Source organism: Photinus pyralis, unplaced genomic scaffold, assembly GCF_008802855.1.
Source record: "Photinus pyralis isolate 1611_PpyrPB1 unplaced genomic scaffold, Ppyr1.3 Ppyr1.4_LG4, whole genome shotgun sequence".
Lineage (NCBI taxonomy): Eukaryota > Metazoa > Arthropoda > Insecta > Coleoptera > Lampyridae > Photinus > Photinus pyralis.
The window spans coordinates 13,778,264-13,794,244 of record NW_022170511.1 but is presented as its reverse complement, the minus strand read 5'-3'; the positions used below and the strand labels follow the sequence as shown (position 1 = coordinate 13,794,244).

General features: G+C 35.1%; 1 protein-coding gene across 1 annotated transcript in view; it reads left to right on the top strand.

The window, feature by feature from the left end:
* The window catches only part of LOC116167653 (sushi, von Willebrand factor type A, EGF and pentraxin domain-containing protein 1-like), a 55,015-nt gene that overhangs the window by 16,999 nt on the left and 22,035 nt on the right, over positions 1-15,981 (top strand). The window contains exon 4 of the mRNA XM_031483085.1: positions 3,253-3,488. Coding sequence (XP_031338945.1) covers positions 3,253-3,488 — 236 coding nt within the window. The remainder of the gene's footprint in view (positions 1-3,252; positions 3,489-15,981) is intronic.

Genomic DNA, 15,981 nt, shown 5'->3' with positions numbered 1-15,981 from the left:
CAATAAATAATCGTAACGTACCAAATTATAAATCTATAGGTGAGGCACTGCCTCACTTGCCTCATCGGACAAGCCGCCACTGTTCTCAACTAGAACCAACTCGCTAACAATACTCGCCCTGTATGATCGGAGTGAATTTTGTGAAAGACAATACCTATTTATGGTTGGCCACTCAAGGCAATTGTGGGCTGTTTTCCACTTTTTGCAACGCTCTCATTAAGTGCTGAATTCCACGATTTTCTGGAATTCTGCCTAAGGCTTCTCACGAGGCGTGTTTGCAGTGCTTCAGAGGTGCGCGGGGTAGGGTACGCGATTGTGTGGCGCGTCATTGCAGCGGTACTGTGTAGCGGACAACTGCCGAGTCGCTTAATAGCGCTACCAAGTGGTCTACGACGTGTTTCGCCAGGTACCTGCTGTTAAGTAACCGCGAAACTGAAATAAAATAGCCGTCATTTCCCGTGCATCGAGATGCACGCAGACGATTTTTTGCAGTTTCTACTTTTACGCAAGAAATTGCAAATAAACCTCGAAGGAAGCACTAATTTTGGGTTCATACCCATCTTCTCATTTGAGCAGAGAAAGATTTGTCACTATACATTGCACAATGACCGTCAAATTATATATGCATTTCCTCAGTGGCGATTTTGGAGACTTCCTTATCCGTTGTCACAGGTATGTACAATAATACAACCAAATAGAACATCCCGGCATCCCGCAACTAACTTGTCGTGTAGTGGCTTCTGGGAATCGCTTTCCGCTACTAATGGCGTGAATGTAGCGGAAGTCTGCTACAAGTCGTACCATAACGCCGCTCAGTTTGAAGGCGTCCATATGAAGCAATGTTTCTCTACCAGCGACGTCACTCTGCAGTCCTTCAAAAACGCCTTCTGAGAATTACTAACATTTGTCTTTCCTTTTGGATAATTTCTATATGTTTTTGGTAGCGTTATTTGTTGTTTTATAAGCTATTCTTTATTTTTTAGTTGCTAAGAAATTATTATTAGCATTATCTATCCCAATCGAGAACAACTCAATAATCAGAGTGTAAAGTCACGATGGTGACGTGAATTCGTGACCATTTATTACAGTGATTGTTGTGGTAGCATACAATTTTGTCTATAGTTTAAGATGATATGGGGGAAACATTGGAATATGGCCGCTTTGGAGAAGCGAGGTTGCTTATCTATGTTTCTAAAGTAGTACTAGCCAATAATTGTATGTACATGTTGTAATCCTATTCAGAGCCACTGGAACGCTAAAAACATCAGGTTGTGTTATTTCTAGAGTTGGGTATGAATTTATAATTTGTGATTCATTCTACTTTTTGGTAATTTACTGTAGAAGACATATGATGAAGTCTTTTTTTTTAAGAATATCTCATCTCGTCCATGTGAGTTACAAACCGAATTGCATGAAATTCAAACTGTACCATATCAAATGTAACATTACCACTTTGACACTTTTGATTATGAGTAATCAGGGTGCATGCTCTAGTATTAGCATATTCAAATGATGTTATTATCCAAGAGCAAGTCCCGCCAGAGCGCAGACCTCGGTTAGTAGCTTGATTATAACCTTGTTGCCATGGGCGGGGCATACATTGGAACCTAATGTGACTTTCGGGTCTCAAGATTGTCTGCAGTAAAAGAGGTCTGAATTGAGAGATGGCGGCTTCCAGACTTTTATACCTAAATAAATTAAAAAAATTATCAAGAGGTGACTGTAAACGCCGTGATTGCTCCACACTTGTGTCATCTTGTGCTACGGAACAACTACTTGTACTGTACCTCAGAAACAGTATACAGTACGGTCGTTTTTATTGTTTGAGGGTACAGAACTTATAAATACATCTGTCGAAGAACCAATTGGATTACCTCTTACAAAGAGGTTTTTAGCAATTGGAATTTATTTAGCGGAGCTTAGTCCATAGGGCAACCAGTGAAAAGTCTGTACTTATGAACAGTGCAATTACACAACCAACAATAAGGATAAGTTAAAGAATCACTGTCTAACACATAACATTTCCAAACTATTTAATTGTGAACAGTTCAATTGCACAACAAAAAATAGGAGAAATATACGTAAATCTTTGACACACTCCGCTTTCAATAATTTTCTGTCATATTATGTAATTATGCTACAATTAAGCGTTCGCTTAAAGCGTCATCTATTAACACGCACAACTTTCTCAAACATTTAATTTGTGGACGGTGTAATTGGACTACTCACAATAAGTAAGTTTAAAGCGGCATATTCATATTGAAGGTTTTAGGTTACGTGCACTTTGTGCGATTAGGTTTGCCACAAATAGTAAAAAAACCGGAACTAGTAATGAAAAATTCTTACATTCATTTGTAATGAACATTTTGTTTCTGGAGAAGATTTAATAAAATTGTTCATCTTTAATTGTGCAGCTCCTCAAGACGCTATCTACATTCTACAATAATAATAACTTAGTGCGCACCTAAGACCTAATGCTACACCTACTGGTAGAGGATCGAGTCTATTTATTTAAATGCTCTCTTCACTTTTTGAAGATATACAGCTTGTTATTATCGAATAAAAAGCCCCCCACTCCCAAATTAAAAGTTTTAAATAGTAACTCTCAACAGATTTTGAGATTGTTATTGATACCTTTACTGATAGATATGGAGAATCTAGTCAGTAATAGTTTCGTCTTGTCGGGTCTGTCTATTCGTGTGCTCCATCTGAGATTGGAATGGTCATATTCTTTTTGCATTTTGTACACGTTTCCGTTTCGAAAAATGTAAAGTAAATGGTATGTTCTAAAAGTGTTTGTCAGCATTTGGGCCAAATGGTTGCCCAAAAATGTACTATGCAATCAAAAAAGAGTTGCTGTCAAGTTACCTTTTTTTTGTTTACTTGGGAAATCATATTTAACTTGAACTTCCAAAGGCGGCTAGAGGTGAATCTTTTTTTGATCTCCCGTTATTTACTCCAATAGTACAGTGGTGGCAAAATGGACTTCGGTCCATATCCCTATACCATGCAAAGACTTTTATCCTATCTGTCGAACATATTAAATTTGAAATACAATGGAATTATTGTTTTAATAGTCCATTTGTTATAGATTAGCGTGCCCTACTGTATGGATATAAACATTATATTATCCTAAGTGGAGACCAGTAGAGTAATTCAGTTACCGCTATCCCCTTTGTAAACTGAATGATGAGATTGGCTAAATTTGACAGTTTTGGTCAGTTCAGGAATTAATAAAATTTAACTTTCTAGTGGAAGTCAATGGAGGAGGACCAATGTTGATATCTCTAGCAACCGGCGCCGGCGTTTTGCTGCTTCTACTGATTATCTGGCTCGCAATAGTTTGTAGAAGACGAAAACCACTGTCACGCGCCGTACCACTACCACCACCTGTTCCTAGGCCGGATCTCGCTGATCATGCCGCTCTTTTACATCATCCTGATAGATTAGCTCTCATCGCCTTTGCTGATGGCATTCAAGTTGGACAGGTAGGATCTCAATTTAAATTATAGTACGCCCGGTTGCGTTTCAAATTTGGTAATCGTGCTGTTTTAGACAAAGGCTAACATGTTAAATAACGCTTATGTGAAAAGTAAAATTATAGCCCATTTCAGTCAGAATGTTAGAGGTAAGTGTGTTCGAATTTGACATGGCAGTGGGAGTTGTAATGAATAGAAATTATTAATTTTCCGCTTGTCATTAATTTATAAAAGTTGTATTATGTATTAATTAGCAATTTTTAATTCAATTTTATTGCCTCTACTGAATAATATCGCGAAAGGCTCCTACTTCTCCAACTGTGTTGAGAAAGGAAAATATTTCAAATCAAATGACTTAGAGAATTAATTCTTTACACCCACTATGAGGGGAGAGGTCAATTATTGTTTTTGTTAAAAAATGTGTCCAGTGATCGCTGCGGCCCACAACCTGAGCATTATGCGACCAGTCATACGGAGTTGTTGTGAAATTGCTAACGTATGGCGAATTGCGTTATATACAATGAAATAATTTGGGAATTGGCGTATCGTTTAATGTGATTTTAATAATAGTGATTCATTTGTGGCGGTTATGTTGCTCATTTGTAATTAGATTGTTTGAAACGGTCACTGTCACTTTTTAAGTTTCAACTAATCAATTCTTGCGGACTGCGATGCGTGACTACGCATTCATTACTGATTTTATTGAGGAACTGCAAGTATTAATTAAACTCATTTCCCTTGAAGCACAGAAAAGTGCAGGAACAGTTGAAGAAAATGAAAGTCGGCGAGCGTAATTCTGCATTATTACGAAACATGCAAATTTGTTGCTTGGCGCCTCATCAAAATGAACATTGGTTGCATGACAACTAAATTTGGTACACAGAGTTCCATCCCTCGCGTAGGTACTCATCTCTACTTTAATATTCATTTTCTTTATTTCTAGTAGGTTCGCCTTCCCGATTCCACTTTTCAATTCTCACCCGCCCTATGTCTATTATTCAATAAATTCCAGATTTCACAGATATTTCTGATCACCAATAACTAATGTTTTGCACTATAATCGATTAATAGAGATGCGGCGCAGTTCAGCTGGACTGTGGTGCTAAGGGTCTCTGGTTCGAATTCGGGTTCGGCCATGGATATTTGTAAGTGTGTAGTGGGTTGGGTTGGTAGAGCAGCCTTGGCTGAAACCCCGCCCACTCAAAAATAAAGGCAAAATAAAAAAAATGAATGTAGATATCATTTTAGGGTAAAAAAATAATATTTCTTTAAAAAAAATGACAACTCAAGAATTACTGGATCTAGGCATACAAAATGTGACCCTAAAATTCAAATCTACATTCATTTCTGCCATCAGAAATAGTAGTTGCAATTTGAAAAACTGAAGTTTTTGACATTTTTTTCGAGAGTTTCAGCGGTCACTCAAAAAATCCTTGGGCTTGAAGGACTCGCTTATTAAAAAAACCACTCACTTAAAACGAACGGTTTACGAAATGAATTTTTGAATGGACCCTTGCATCTCCAAATTTTTAGAGAAAAATTGATATATATATATATATGCCAAAAACTATGACCGATAGGTAAGTACATCTTAAATAGGAAACGGCATGTTTCTATTTAAAAACACCAAGATGGTGCCAACTTCCGGTATTTACGGAAACACCGCCATCTTGAAATTATTTTAATTTAATTCGCAATGATAGATTATAGCTCTGAACCAAATTTTAAGTTTCTATTTCCACGGCAAGTTTAAAAATTTCTAACGAACTGGTAAAAAAGAACTAACCAATAAAAACATTTAGAAATCGCCATTTTCCGTCTTTCACTATCTGTCAAACACAAACTAACTAGCGTAGCTTGCTCAAAATTGTACAGACACTGAGACACATACACATATTTTACACCACAATGTGAAAGAGAAGGATGCAACGTAACACCTGCTCGTGGTGTACGCATCGATGCAAGAGAGTGCGCGCACATTCTCTATTTGATAGAAGCAGACAGAAATGTGAATACATTAATCTTAGTTAAGGGTAGTCTTGATTCAATCTTCTTAGGCAACCCACTTTCAATGTGTTTGTTGATATATTAAGATTGTTAAAAATGATTTCACTCTGTAAACAGGTATAGATGGACGAAGTTTGACTTTATGTGGGATGTAAAGTTTTAAGGAAAAAACACGCCACACGCCAGTGAAATGCCGGGAATGTCAACTTAGTGCGCATGATCTGTATTCTACTGTTGGCTATCTCTCTCACATATATTGGCACAGTTTTAGTGGCTATAGGCTGTATCTATGAAATATATAATTATGATCTAATAGTGTATTAATAGATGATGGTTGATGAATAGTTGAATAATAGATGATCTAAGACAGTAGTCTATTAATAGATGATGGTTGATGAGAGCAGTGTTGCATTTCAAGTTACTGCGCGGGAAATTCAAAAAGTCACCGACAAACTGCTCTCGTATTTAATAAAAACGATAATTGCTTACCCCTCACTTGACGACTACAGATTTATTGGTGGCGCCTAAAGGTCTGTAATTCAAACACATTTTATTATAGAGTTTGATGTTTTGACTCCATTTTCAATAAGATCTTATGAGGAGCAACCACATTCCCTAAAGTTGTTAATGATACGGTCCCGATAGCTACATGTAAGTACACTTTTCGTCTTTTTACAAGCGATCTTCTACGGGCTCGCATTTACTGCCAGCGAGCCGGCCAGCCAGCCAGCCAACCAAAGTGAGATTAAAAGCTACCTTTTTACAAATAAATTTACAAAAATGCGCTAAAAATGAGATTAATTACAAGATCATTATCTGTAACTTTTTTATAAAACAATTTTTAGTTTTAGTTTAGGTAGTATCGTCGATAGGAGTATGTACCTACCCTTCGTCTCAATTGTGAGGATTTCCTTTAAAAAGTAGGTAACAAGGCATCAAATACAATGTCGTTTCCTCTGGCGTAAGATCTACTGAAAGTCAAGGTACGAGTAAAAGCAACGAATCTATTATTCTGGATGTATTTTATTTGCTTGCATAATTAAGATATCAGTAAATTAAAAATAATTAGTTTCCGTCCTTTTACATTTGGCTAACAAAGGTCAACGGTGTAATTGGTTTGTAGGGTAAAATATAGGTGAAATTGCAAAACTGTAAATTTAAATTTTTAATTGGAGGAACGCGCTTGTAGGAATATAAATTTTAATTTTCAAAGTTCCCTCTTTAATTTGCATTATGTTAATCATTTCGTTTTCCGCACTAAAAAGTTCTTTTAGTTATTGTGCTCTTACATCCTGAAACGTGGTTTCGTGTAAGAAATCCATTTAGCTAGTGAGAAAAAGTTTGGTGAAAACTGCACCTTTACGCCGCCAATTCCCCGTTTGCAAATCGTAATTGGAAAAAAAGTTTAATAAGCTCCGGGCAAGACGTAAATATGAAATTATCATTTAAGCACTTAAATCATATTAGCAGTACAACAGGTAATGCGTTGGTAATGCCGAGTAAACTAGGCAAACATCTTCCCTATATGGGCAATGGTTTTCTGTATCAGGGTCGTACAATTCTAATCACTTATCAAGTGTAATTGTTCTCACGAGACGTGCTTGCTTAATTTAGAAGCGCAGCTGAGAATTCTGCCACAATTAACTTGAGCAATTAGTATGTTTTTAATTAAATATAAAATTAACATAAAATCATTTAGGAAATTCTTTTCACATCTATGTACATTGGCCGTTTAATTAAACAAATTTTTAATGAACTTGACAGATCTCACTTTAATTTAAATAGCTTTACGCGCCTCATTTCGGATAATTTAGTTATTTTGTGAACGTTGTAAGGAAATAGGTAGGTATATCTAAAAACAAGGCTAATTAGCGCCACTTTATAATTTTGCCAAACGATGTGACTATATTTACTCATCCTTGAGTCATACATAAAAACAACAGAATTGTGATGAATTAATCTTCGTCTAACCATCTAATACGCATGGTAACCTTTGGCGACAATTTCCATGGTCTTATGGAAATTTTGCATGTAATGTAATTATAATTGTCAAACGAAATTTCAAAATGCCTTACAGGACGATACAAAGGAAAAGTTTTAACTTAATCTGACGACTGGGGAAGTATGTCCATAGCCCTGCGGTATGGGCTGTTGCCCCATATTGCTGGTAGGTATCAGATTTTATTTGTGTTTAATCTTCTATTATGGAACTTTTGGAGAAAAAGTGTCATAATTTAATCCTAGCGCTCACCCCTCGCCCAACATATTGGAAAAAATAGACACTGATAGCCAGCGGCGCGACTTACTATGGGTCGTGATGAATGCTGAGATTTGTCCATCCAATTGTCTATTTCCAAGACAATGGAGAAAACGTTAAAGAAAAATTGGGCGATAGAAGGGACCAAAACAAATTCGAACAAAGTAAGGATCCAAAATATTTACCAAGGCAGCAATGTTTATGTTACTTCTTTAATTTTTCTTAACGCAGAAGAATGGAACTAACAGATTCGATCTTTCAGTAAAAAGTTGCCACAATTGCTATCTGGAAATGGACCAGCCCTGAACGGGAGTGCAGTCAAATTCTTTTTTTTTTTTTAGCATCAGCTTTCGCTATTTGCCACATACGTCTCATATATCAAACATCACATTTGTTATATCATATATTGAGGTTAATTGTTTTTATAAATTTAGTTATCGAATCGAAAACTGCTTTTTTACCTTGGACCAGGACACATGTAATGTTTAAAGGACGTTGGACACCGTTATCATTTAGCTCTTTTAATAGAGTTTGAATGGCGTCTGCATAATTTGGACATTCGAAGAATAAATGGTTTAGGTCTGCCGTTGGTCTATTACCACAGGTACAATTTGGTGAATCCATTATACCAAGCCTGAATAGATGGGTAGGAAAGCGCCCGTGATTCAATTTTAGTCTCGAAATCATACTAGTATAGGCTTACCTCGACGAAATTTGGCGTCGGATATGAAAATATCGAATCCAAAGAAAACTTGATAACAGATTTCAAACACAATTTTTGACCAGGCAGAAATCGCCAGATTTTGAAATTTTTCTGATACGTAAAACACGCCTTAAGAAAATGTTTCAACCGTAATATTCAATGAACTCCTGATGAATTTTGGAGAAATCTTTATAAAATCGGAAAAGGCACAGTCCACAATCTAAGTAAAGCAGTAAGTTCCATTCTTTTGTGTTATGATTGTAATTTTTAAAAAATTAAAGAAGCGACGTAAATTGTGGAACGCTTGAGGACGTACCTTTGAAACGAAACATTTTGGACAAGAAATGTGCTGTTTATCTGTCCGTCCATCCGTCTGTCCGCAGGCAGCTTTATTAAGGGAATTAAACTGAGTTTTTTTTTTGCAATATGTAGCTTATACCTTGTAGATGTGCCAAACGATCTTCAAATTTTGTTATTTTAAGGTGAAAATTTAACGCAAAGTTAAATTTGACAAATATAATAATGTCAACGATGTCGAAAATGAAATACCCGTTTTGACAATTTAGAAGCAAAGAGACAAGGTTCTATGTCAATCGCTATATGTATATATTTTGTATTTATTTGTATTTTATTTGAGTGAGTGGGGTTTAATCCAAACCTGCTCTACCCACCCAACCCACTATACATTTACAAATATTCATGCCCGAATCCGGATTGGCAAAATTGTACCCAATTACTGTCGCCATGTGTTATATTCACTTTGGGCAAAAGTAACAAAATTAAGTACTTTAAACACAGTAAGCTGAGCTGAGGCAAAATAGAGGTGGGTGGGGGTGAATATTGGGGTTCTGGTTTACTAGTAAAAATAAGCAAAATCGAATAGCAAACCGGATAGGCGCCACTTAGTGTTTAGTAAATGTCAAAAGAGATGGGACAATATTTACCAAAAGGGGAGGGGGGGAGGCAAGGCAGACTAAGAGATCCTTGTTCTGGTCTAAATGAATAAAATACTTAATAGAGATAGCACATAAACAATAATTGATGTCTCAATCGAGGGTAATTTAATAAATGATCTCATAAATATTACAAATAGAACACTAATATACAGGGTCAGTTTTTTTTCTTTGGGATCTCGAAAACCTTGACATACGGATTCGGTTAAATGAGGAAAGAGTTGTCGTTTTAAGAGCTTATTTAAGATATGCTTTTGTTTTTTGAAAAAAATCCACAGTTCACGCTAGATATGAGTGAAAAACAGATTTAGTGATTTTTCATTTAACGGTTGTAGAATCGGTATTATTAGAAATACAATAAAATGACACGAATAAAAGTTTTAGACATTTTAATGTTTAACATGATGAACATACTAATTTATTTTTAGATCTTACAATTTTTGAGTTATATACAAACTTTAATTTTTTTAAATGGTAGTCATAGTTGGCTTTGACATTTTTAAAAAGAACAAATTTTTCTCTTTATAACGATATAAGGCTTGCTAAATGTACTTTAACAAATAAACGCCCTGCAGTAATTTCCGTGTTATTGAGAGGTAAGTAAACAGAGTTGCCATGTCTAGTGAGATAGGTACCTTTCATTTACGACGAAAATTAGACAGGCCAATGTTATCTTGATTTTCTACCAAATGAATTTCAAGATATGTAGGATGGGTTAGATTTGGAAACACGACGTAATTAAGCTGGTTTCAACACAACGGTGCCCCGCCGCACAACTAACTGCAAGTTAAATATTATAATAGACAGTAATTAAGAGAACAAAAATGTTTCCCATGTCAAAATCTGTTTTTACTACTCTTAATAATACAAACAGTTTTGTATCATGTTTATTTGTCAAAGTAAGTACAATGAACCTTATATCATTATAAACAGAAAAAAATGCACTTTTTAAAAATGTCACAGCCAACTATGATTATTACCATTTAAAAAAATGTAAGTTTGCGTTATAATTCGAAAATTATAAAAGAAGAATATATATTAATAAATGTACCTTATTAAGGGGGAAAAAATCTACAAGTTTTGTTCTTTGCATATTTCTGTATTTGTAATACTAACGATTCTACAACAGCTAAATGAAAAATCACTATATCTCTTTTTCGCTCATATCTAGTGAACTGTGGATTTTTTTCAAAAAACAAAAGCATATCTTGAATAAGCTCTTAAAACTACAACTCTTTCCTCATTTAACCGAATCTCTATATCTTACGGTTTCCGAGATCCTAATGCTTAAAATGAAAAAAAACTCACCCTGTATAGATCTGCAATGTCAATATTTGAATTTAGATTAATAAAAATGCAGGCTTCCGTAGAAAACAAACAAATGTAATAATTACAATTCGATTGTATCGAAAACGAGTATGTCATCAAGGAGTCGTCGAAAATTTACCTTTTAAATCTGGTCGTATCGACCGTTTGAATTCAGAAGGGGCAATGAATCGCGCTGCACTTAAAAGATTGCGAAATAGCAATGCTAACGTCTGACACGGAGGCAATAGAATATTAATACTGTAATTAACACGAATCAATAATTCTATTGACTTGATTTTTTTCGATATTTTTTGTTGTACACGGATTGTGATCCTAGCGGACTTAAATGCTGCACGCTGTAGTTAAAACAAATAGTAAAAACTAACTGAAACTATAATATTGGCAAATATTTCAAGAAAGTTTGCCAGTAATACTTTTGTTTCACCTTATGTATTCTTTTTGCATAAATTTCACTTTGTTGTCAATTTTACGGACGCGGCGGTAGCATTCAGCAACTATCCAAGTCTGATAAATGTACTTTTTTTCAAAATCTAAAAAATAAAAAAACGCAGATCTGCATTTAAAAAAATAAATTTGATGATGGTCCCAGAAAAACCGAAACAATTATGCTATTTTGTAGGGGAGAAAAAGTTGCAATGTGACAGTGTCGTTTGTTTGCAAAAATTTTTTCAAATAAAATCTCAAAAGGATGCAAAAGAATTTTTAGCGCAGTTTCTAACACATGCTCACAGATGGGTATTTTATCTGTGCACATGTTGGAAGGCGGTATTATAGCCACTTTTTCCGTCCGTCCGTTCGCGGTGTTAATAACGCCGTTGCTTTGAACCATTCTTGATAACACGACTTCGTGTGAACAGTCGGTGGAAACCGTTGTTAATAAAGCCGATGTTGTTAAAACCTGTGTTATTTGTCATTATTGTAAAACATTCTGATCGTAACTAATCAAAATGTATGTTGTGTAGCTTATTTATCATAGTTTCTTGTACAGAAAATGGCAATCACGCTCCACGCGTTCTACACAAAAAAAGCACAGACCCGAGTATGCATTAACAAAAAATATTTTTGGAAAATTATTGACATTTATAGCGATTTAATAAGCGATGTATCGATCACGACTCAAAAATGTTATAGTACGAAAAAGGCAATTATGTTTAATCATTCTTTTAAAGAACAATCGGTTATTATTACCTACATCCTAAGAAAAAGGGCCACACACGTAAAACTGGAAAATTTCCTCCTACTTCCAAAACCCGTATTATTGCCAGTATATATTTTTAGAATTAAAAATGAAGTAATTAGAACGTACGATTTTATAGCTGGCGTCAATCTCGTCTGGCGAAATTCCGCGTTTCGCTTTCTGTTGAATTGGGTGCTAAATGGCGACGTTTATTTTTTTCAAAAATAACTCGTTGCCAGCAGCGGAAAAATCGGAGTTACGGTGTTACTCATAATTACACTTAAATTGTTTGTTAATTAAATGTACAATAACAGTAAATGAGTAAAATTCAATTAAATTGAAGTCTGTGAACAATAAATTGCAATTAGTTTAATCGGATTTAACGACAGTCGACTTGTTTTCGATTGCATAATGCAGAAGCGTGACCAATAAACGCAAAGTCAAGGAATCTACTAACAAATGTATTTGAAAATGCGTAAATTTCATACCGATTTTGACGATTATAAAATTAATTAATAGTTCACGATCAGATTATCCACTCACTCAGATCTGACCTGAAGTGAGAGTCCTGGCCATTTTTTTTGCTTCTCAAGCGATTTACATAATTCATCCGAAATCAAAGAGATTCAATAATTATTGCTCTAAACGGCCAATTTGAGGAGTTACCTTACCAAATTAAAGAAAGGCCGATTTTATAATGCCCCCAAGACCAATCATCACGATGGTCTGATATGAGTAGGTAGTCTAATATGCTTAAATCCTCAAGAACACCAACGAAGAGATTATCCAGGATTCTAGCAAACAGCCATTAACTTTATTCGTCTTATAAATAAAGCATAATTTCCGAATTTTATATCAAAAATAATAAACTGCGTTAATTTTTCTGGGCGTCAAAATGTGACGTTAAGTATACGTTTACAAATCTTTAAGCATGACAAATTCATATATTTTAAAAACATGCATTGCCTACAGGTTAACTTGAATCACGCAATGGATTTTAAGGTTAAATACAGGTATTATCTAATAGACGCTTCGAAATATCGGCTATTAGGTGTACTAGCGATTATTATCATTACAAAGGATCAAACTACTCTATTAGGCACCACAAATTTTAGCTCTCAAATAGAAGCACACTTTTAATAATTACACGAAACCGACAAAGTCTCTTTTTCTGGCGTTTCACCCAAAGGTTAATTGCGGGTCATGTGTAGCAACAAAAAAATCTATTTGGATATTCAAAGGATGTTCCTCCTTGTGATTCCTACACGTTACATGCGATTACTTCATTCTTTAAAAAACTCTTGATGGCTTCACTCTGACATTGCGAATGTGTTAAAATCGTTTCATTAAACACTCAAACATTATATAACCAATCCTTGAAACTAAGGAAGTTGCACCTTAAATAATTTAAGATAATTTATTAGCGGCAATGGAAAATGCGTAATTAGTATTTTAAATAGTAACAAATATTTACCAATTTTACTACTTAATAACTTAATGCAAGTAGCTGGAAATTAAAAACATCGTCGTGTTGGCGACGAGTATATTTTTAGTGATTTGAAATTGGAATAAACATTTTATAACTCCGGACACGAGTTTTTGATTAATGTGACCGTGGCCTCTCCTTCACCGAATTTTGCAATTTGATTCGAATTAAAGTTTTGGACGTTCCAATTTAACTGGAAAGGTTGGTAATTTTCTAATTCAGCTATCTCTAATCGTTTGGCCGTTAGGGGGCGATTCTCGAATTTTGTCGATTTTCTTAACCCCCCCCCCCCTAACTTTCTAATTATTAAAGACTTTTTTATATAGAATCAATTGCGATACACCGTTTTTATACAGGGTGTTTGGTTTTTTTATACGACCGTAAACTATATTTTGTCATATGGGCCACCCTATATATTTTGGAGTTTTTGAAAAGAGTAAAATTTCCTAAACTTTGATGTACACTTGGTCCTACCTTCGATAAATAAAACGGAGTGAGATTCCGGCGTATTATGCGAACGTCGATAGGTGGACTAGAAAGTCTGGAGAAAAACCCCTGCATAATGGCAAAATATCCATCTTTCCCGAAGGTCCTTGTATTTTGGCGTTTGTTTCGTCCAGTAAATCCCCCTCGTAATTAGGCGGTAAAAAAGAAGTCATTAAAAGTTGTACTATATGCTCCCTCTAATTCGCTTTCGCGCCGTTAACGTTATACCAAATAATAATAATAATAATAATAATATTTAATTGCGTTCTCTGACATAATTACATGTATGGAACTGTCAATAATGGAATATGAAGCCATGAGACAAACAGTTAACTACTACAATTAAAATTTACAAATCACAGATTACAAATTAAAAGTGTCGCTATGCTTAATTTCTAATATCACATTAAATTTGAGAATATATGTTGTCATGGGTACTCAGGTATTCATCTATAGAGTAGAAGCATTGTTTCTTTAAGTAATATTTGACATCGCATTTAAAATGTTTCAGATTTGTTATTGATTTTAAATGTTTAGGCAAGTTGTTGTACAGTTTAATGCATGTGATGAACGGACTTCTCCCCATTTGCGTAGTTCTATGTGAAGGTATAAACAAGTTGTTGGCTGATCTTGTTGGGTAATTGCAGATTTCCCGCACCTATTAAAGTTGTGTATGTTTTTCTTAACATATGTAACACATTCCAGAATGTAAATGCAACAGAGGGTCATTATGCTATATTGTTTAAAATATGGCCTGCACGAAGATCGATGAGGTAAGTTTAACATATTTCTCAGAATGCGTTTTTGATGAATGAATATTTTTGTTACATCACGTGCGTTTCCCCAGCATACTATTCCGTACGTTAAAAGGGAATGTATACAACCATAATAAAAACAGATTAAGGTTTCAAAATGGACTATATTTTTTAGCTGAGTAATACAGTAATTTCTAGATGCCAGTCGCTTTGATAATTCACAAATACTCGGGTTTCCCTCAAATAAGTCAAATGCGGTTTCAATATAGTCGAGTCCTATCCACAAACGAGATTCATCCACGCTATCTCCCGAAAATTTAATTCCCCACTTATGTACCGGGGTTCGATGTACTGGAAGTTGAGTTCGGCTCACTGGAGCAGTAGGCTGAGTTAGAGTGAAAGTCACTACAGGTGCGAGATTTTCAGTAGCTTGTGTAGTAGTTTAGTGAATGTCTAAGTTGACATAAGGTCAGTTCCTGCAATTTAGACTCTTCAGCAGCTGTGAACTTTAACAAAGTCTTAGTTCGAGGTAATCCTCGAGCAGTATGTGTAAGCAGGGATAGGTACCACCTTCCACGGCATCCTTAAAAGAATCGCACAACAAAACTGTTACAAAATCACATCCCGTCGAACACAAAAAATTAACATACCTCCAATTAATGCGCGTTGTTTAGAAAATAGTGTTATTACGGCCACGATTGACTTGGTTCAAACTCTATATCTCGAAAAGAATGCATGAGATAGTAATAGATTAAGCAAATGGCGGTCCCTACGTACTTAATAAATCCAATCTAAAGCCTCCGAATGAGAAAAAAAAGTGTAGAAACTATGTCCAAAACCAGTACGAGAGTACCACAAACAATATGCTAAATCGGCAGAATATGATTACACTTAAAAATTTGTTATAAACAGACATGGAATTTATTAATTACACCGCTTAAGTTTTCTGCCACCGTACTTGTAAAGAAGAATGGTCAATCGGAAAAAGTAAGCTAACGGGCGCATCCAACGGCTGAAATGAAAGGACCAATGACCATTCGTCACGCACGTCATGCAGTGAACCCCAAACAAAAATTACAGTGATAATCGACCACTAATAATTTATTTGTACTTGCAAAAATAAAACTGTTACAATTTTTAACAAAGAATCGTATTAGATAATTTCTTCTCTTTTACCGAATTTTACTTCCTTTCTTGTCTTATAATTAGAAACTCTCTTATAGAGCTTTTATAAAACTCAGGATTATTTCCTTAGTCCTTAGACTGCCTCAGGAGTATTTTTAGAAATATTCTTTGAGCCTCAGGAGTCTTGGTCGAAATCTATCCCATTTAAAAACAAAGGAAAAATA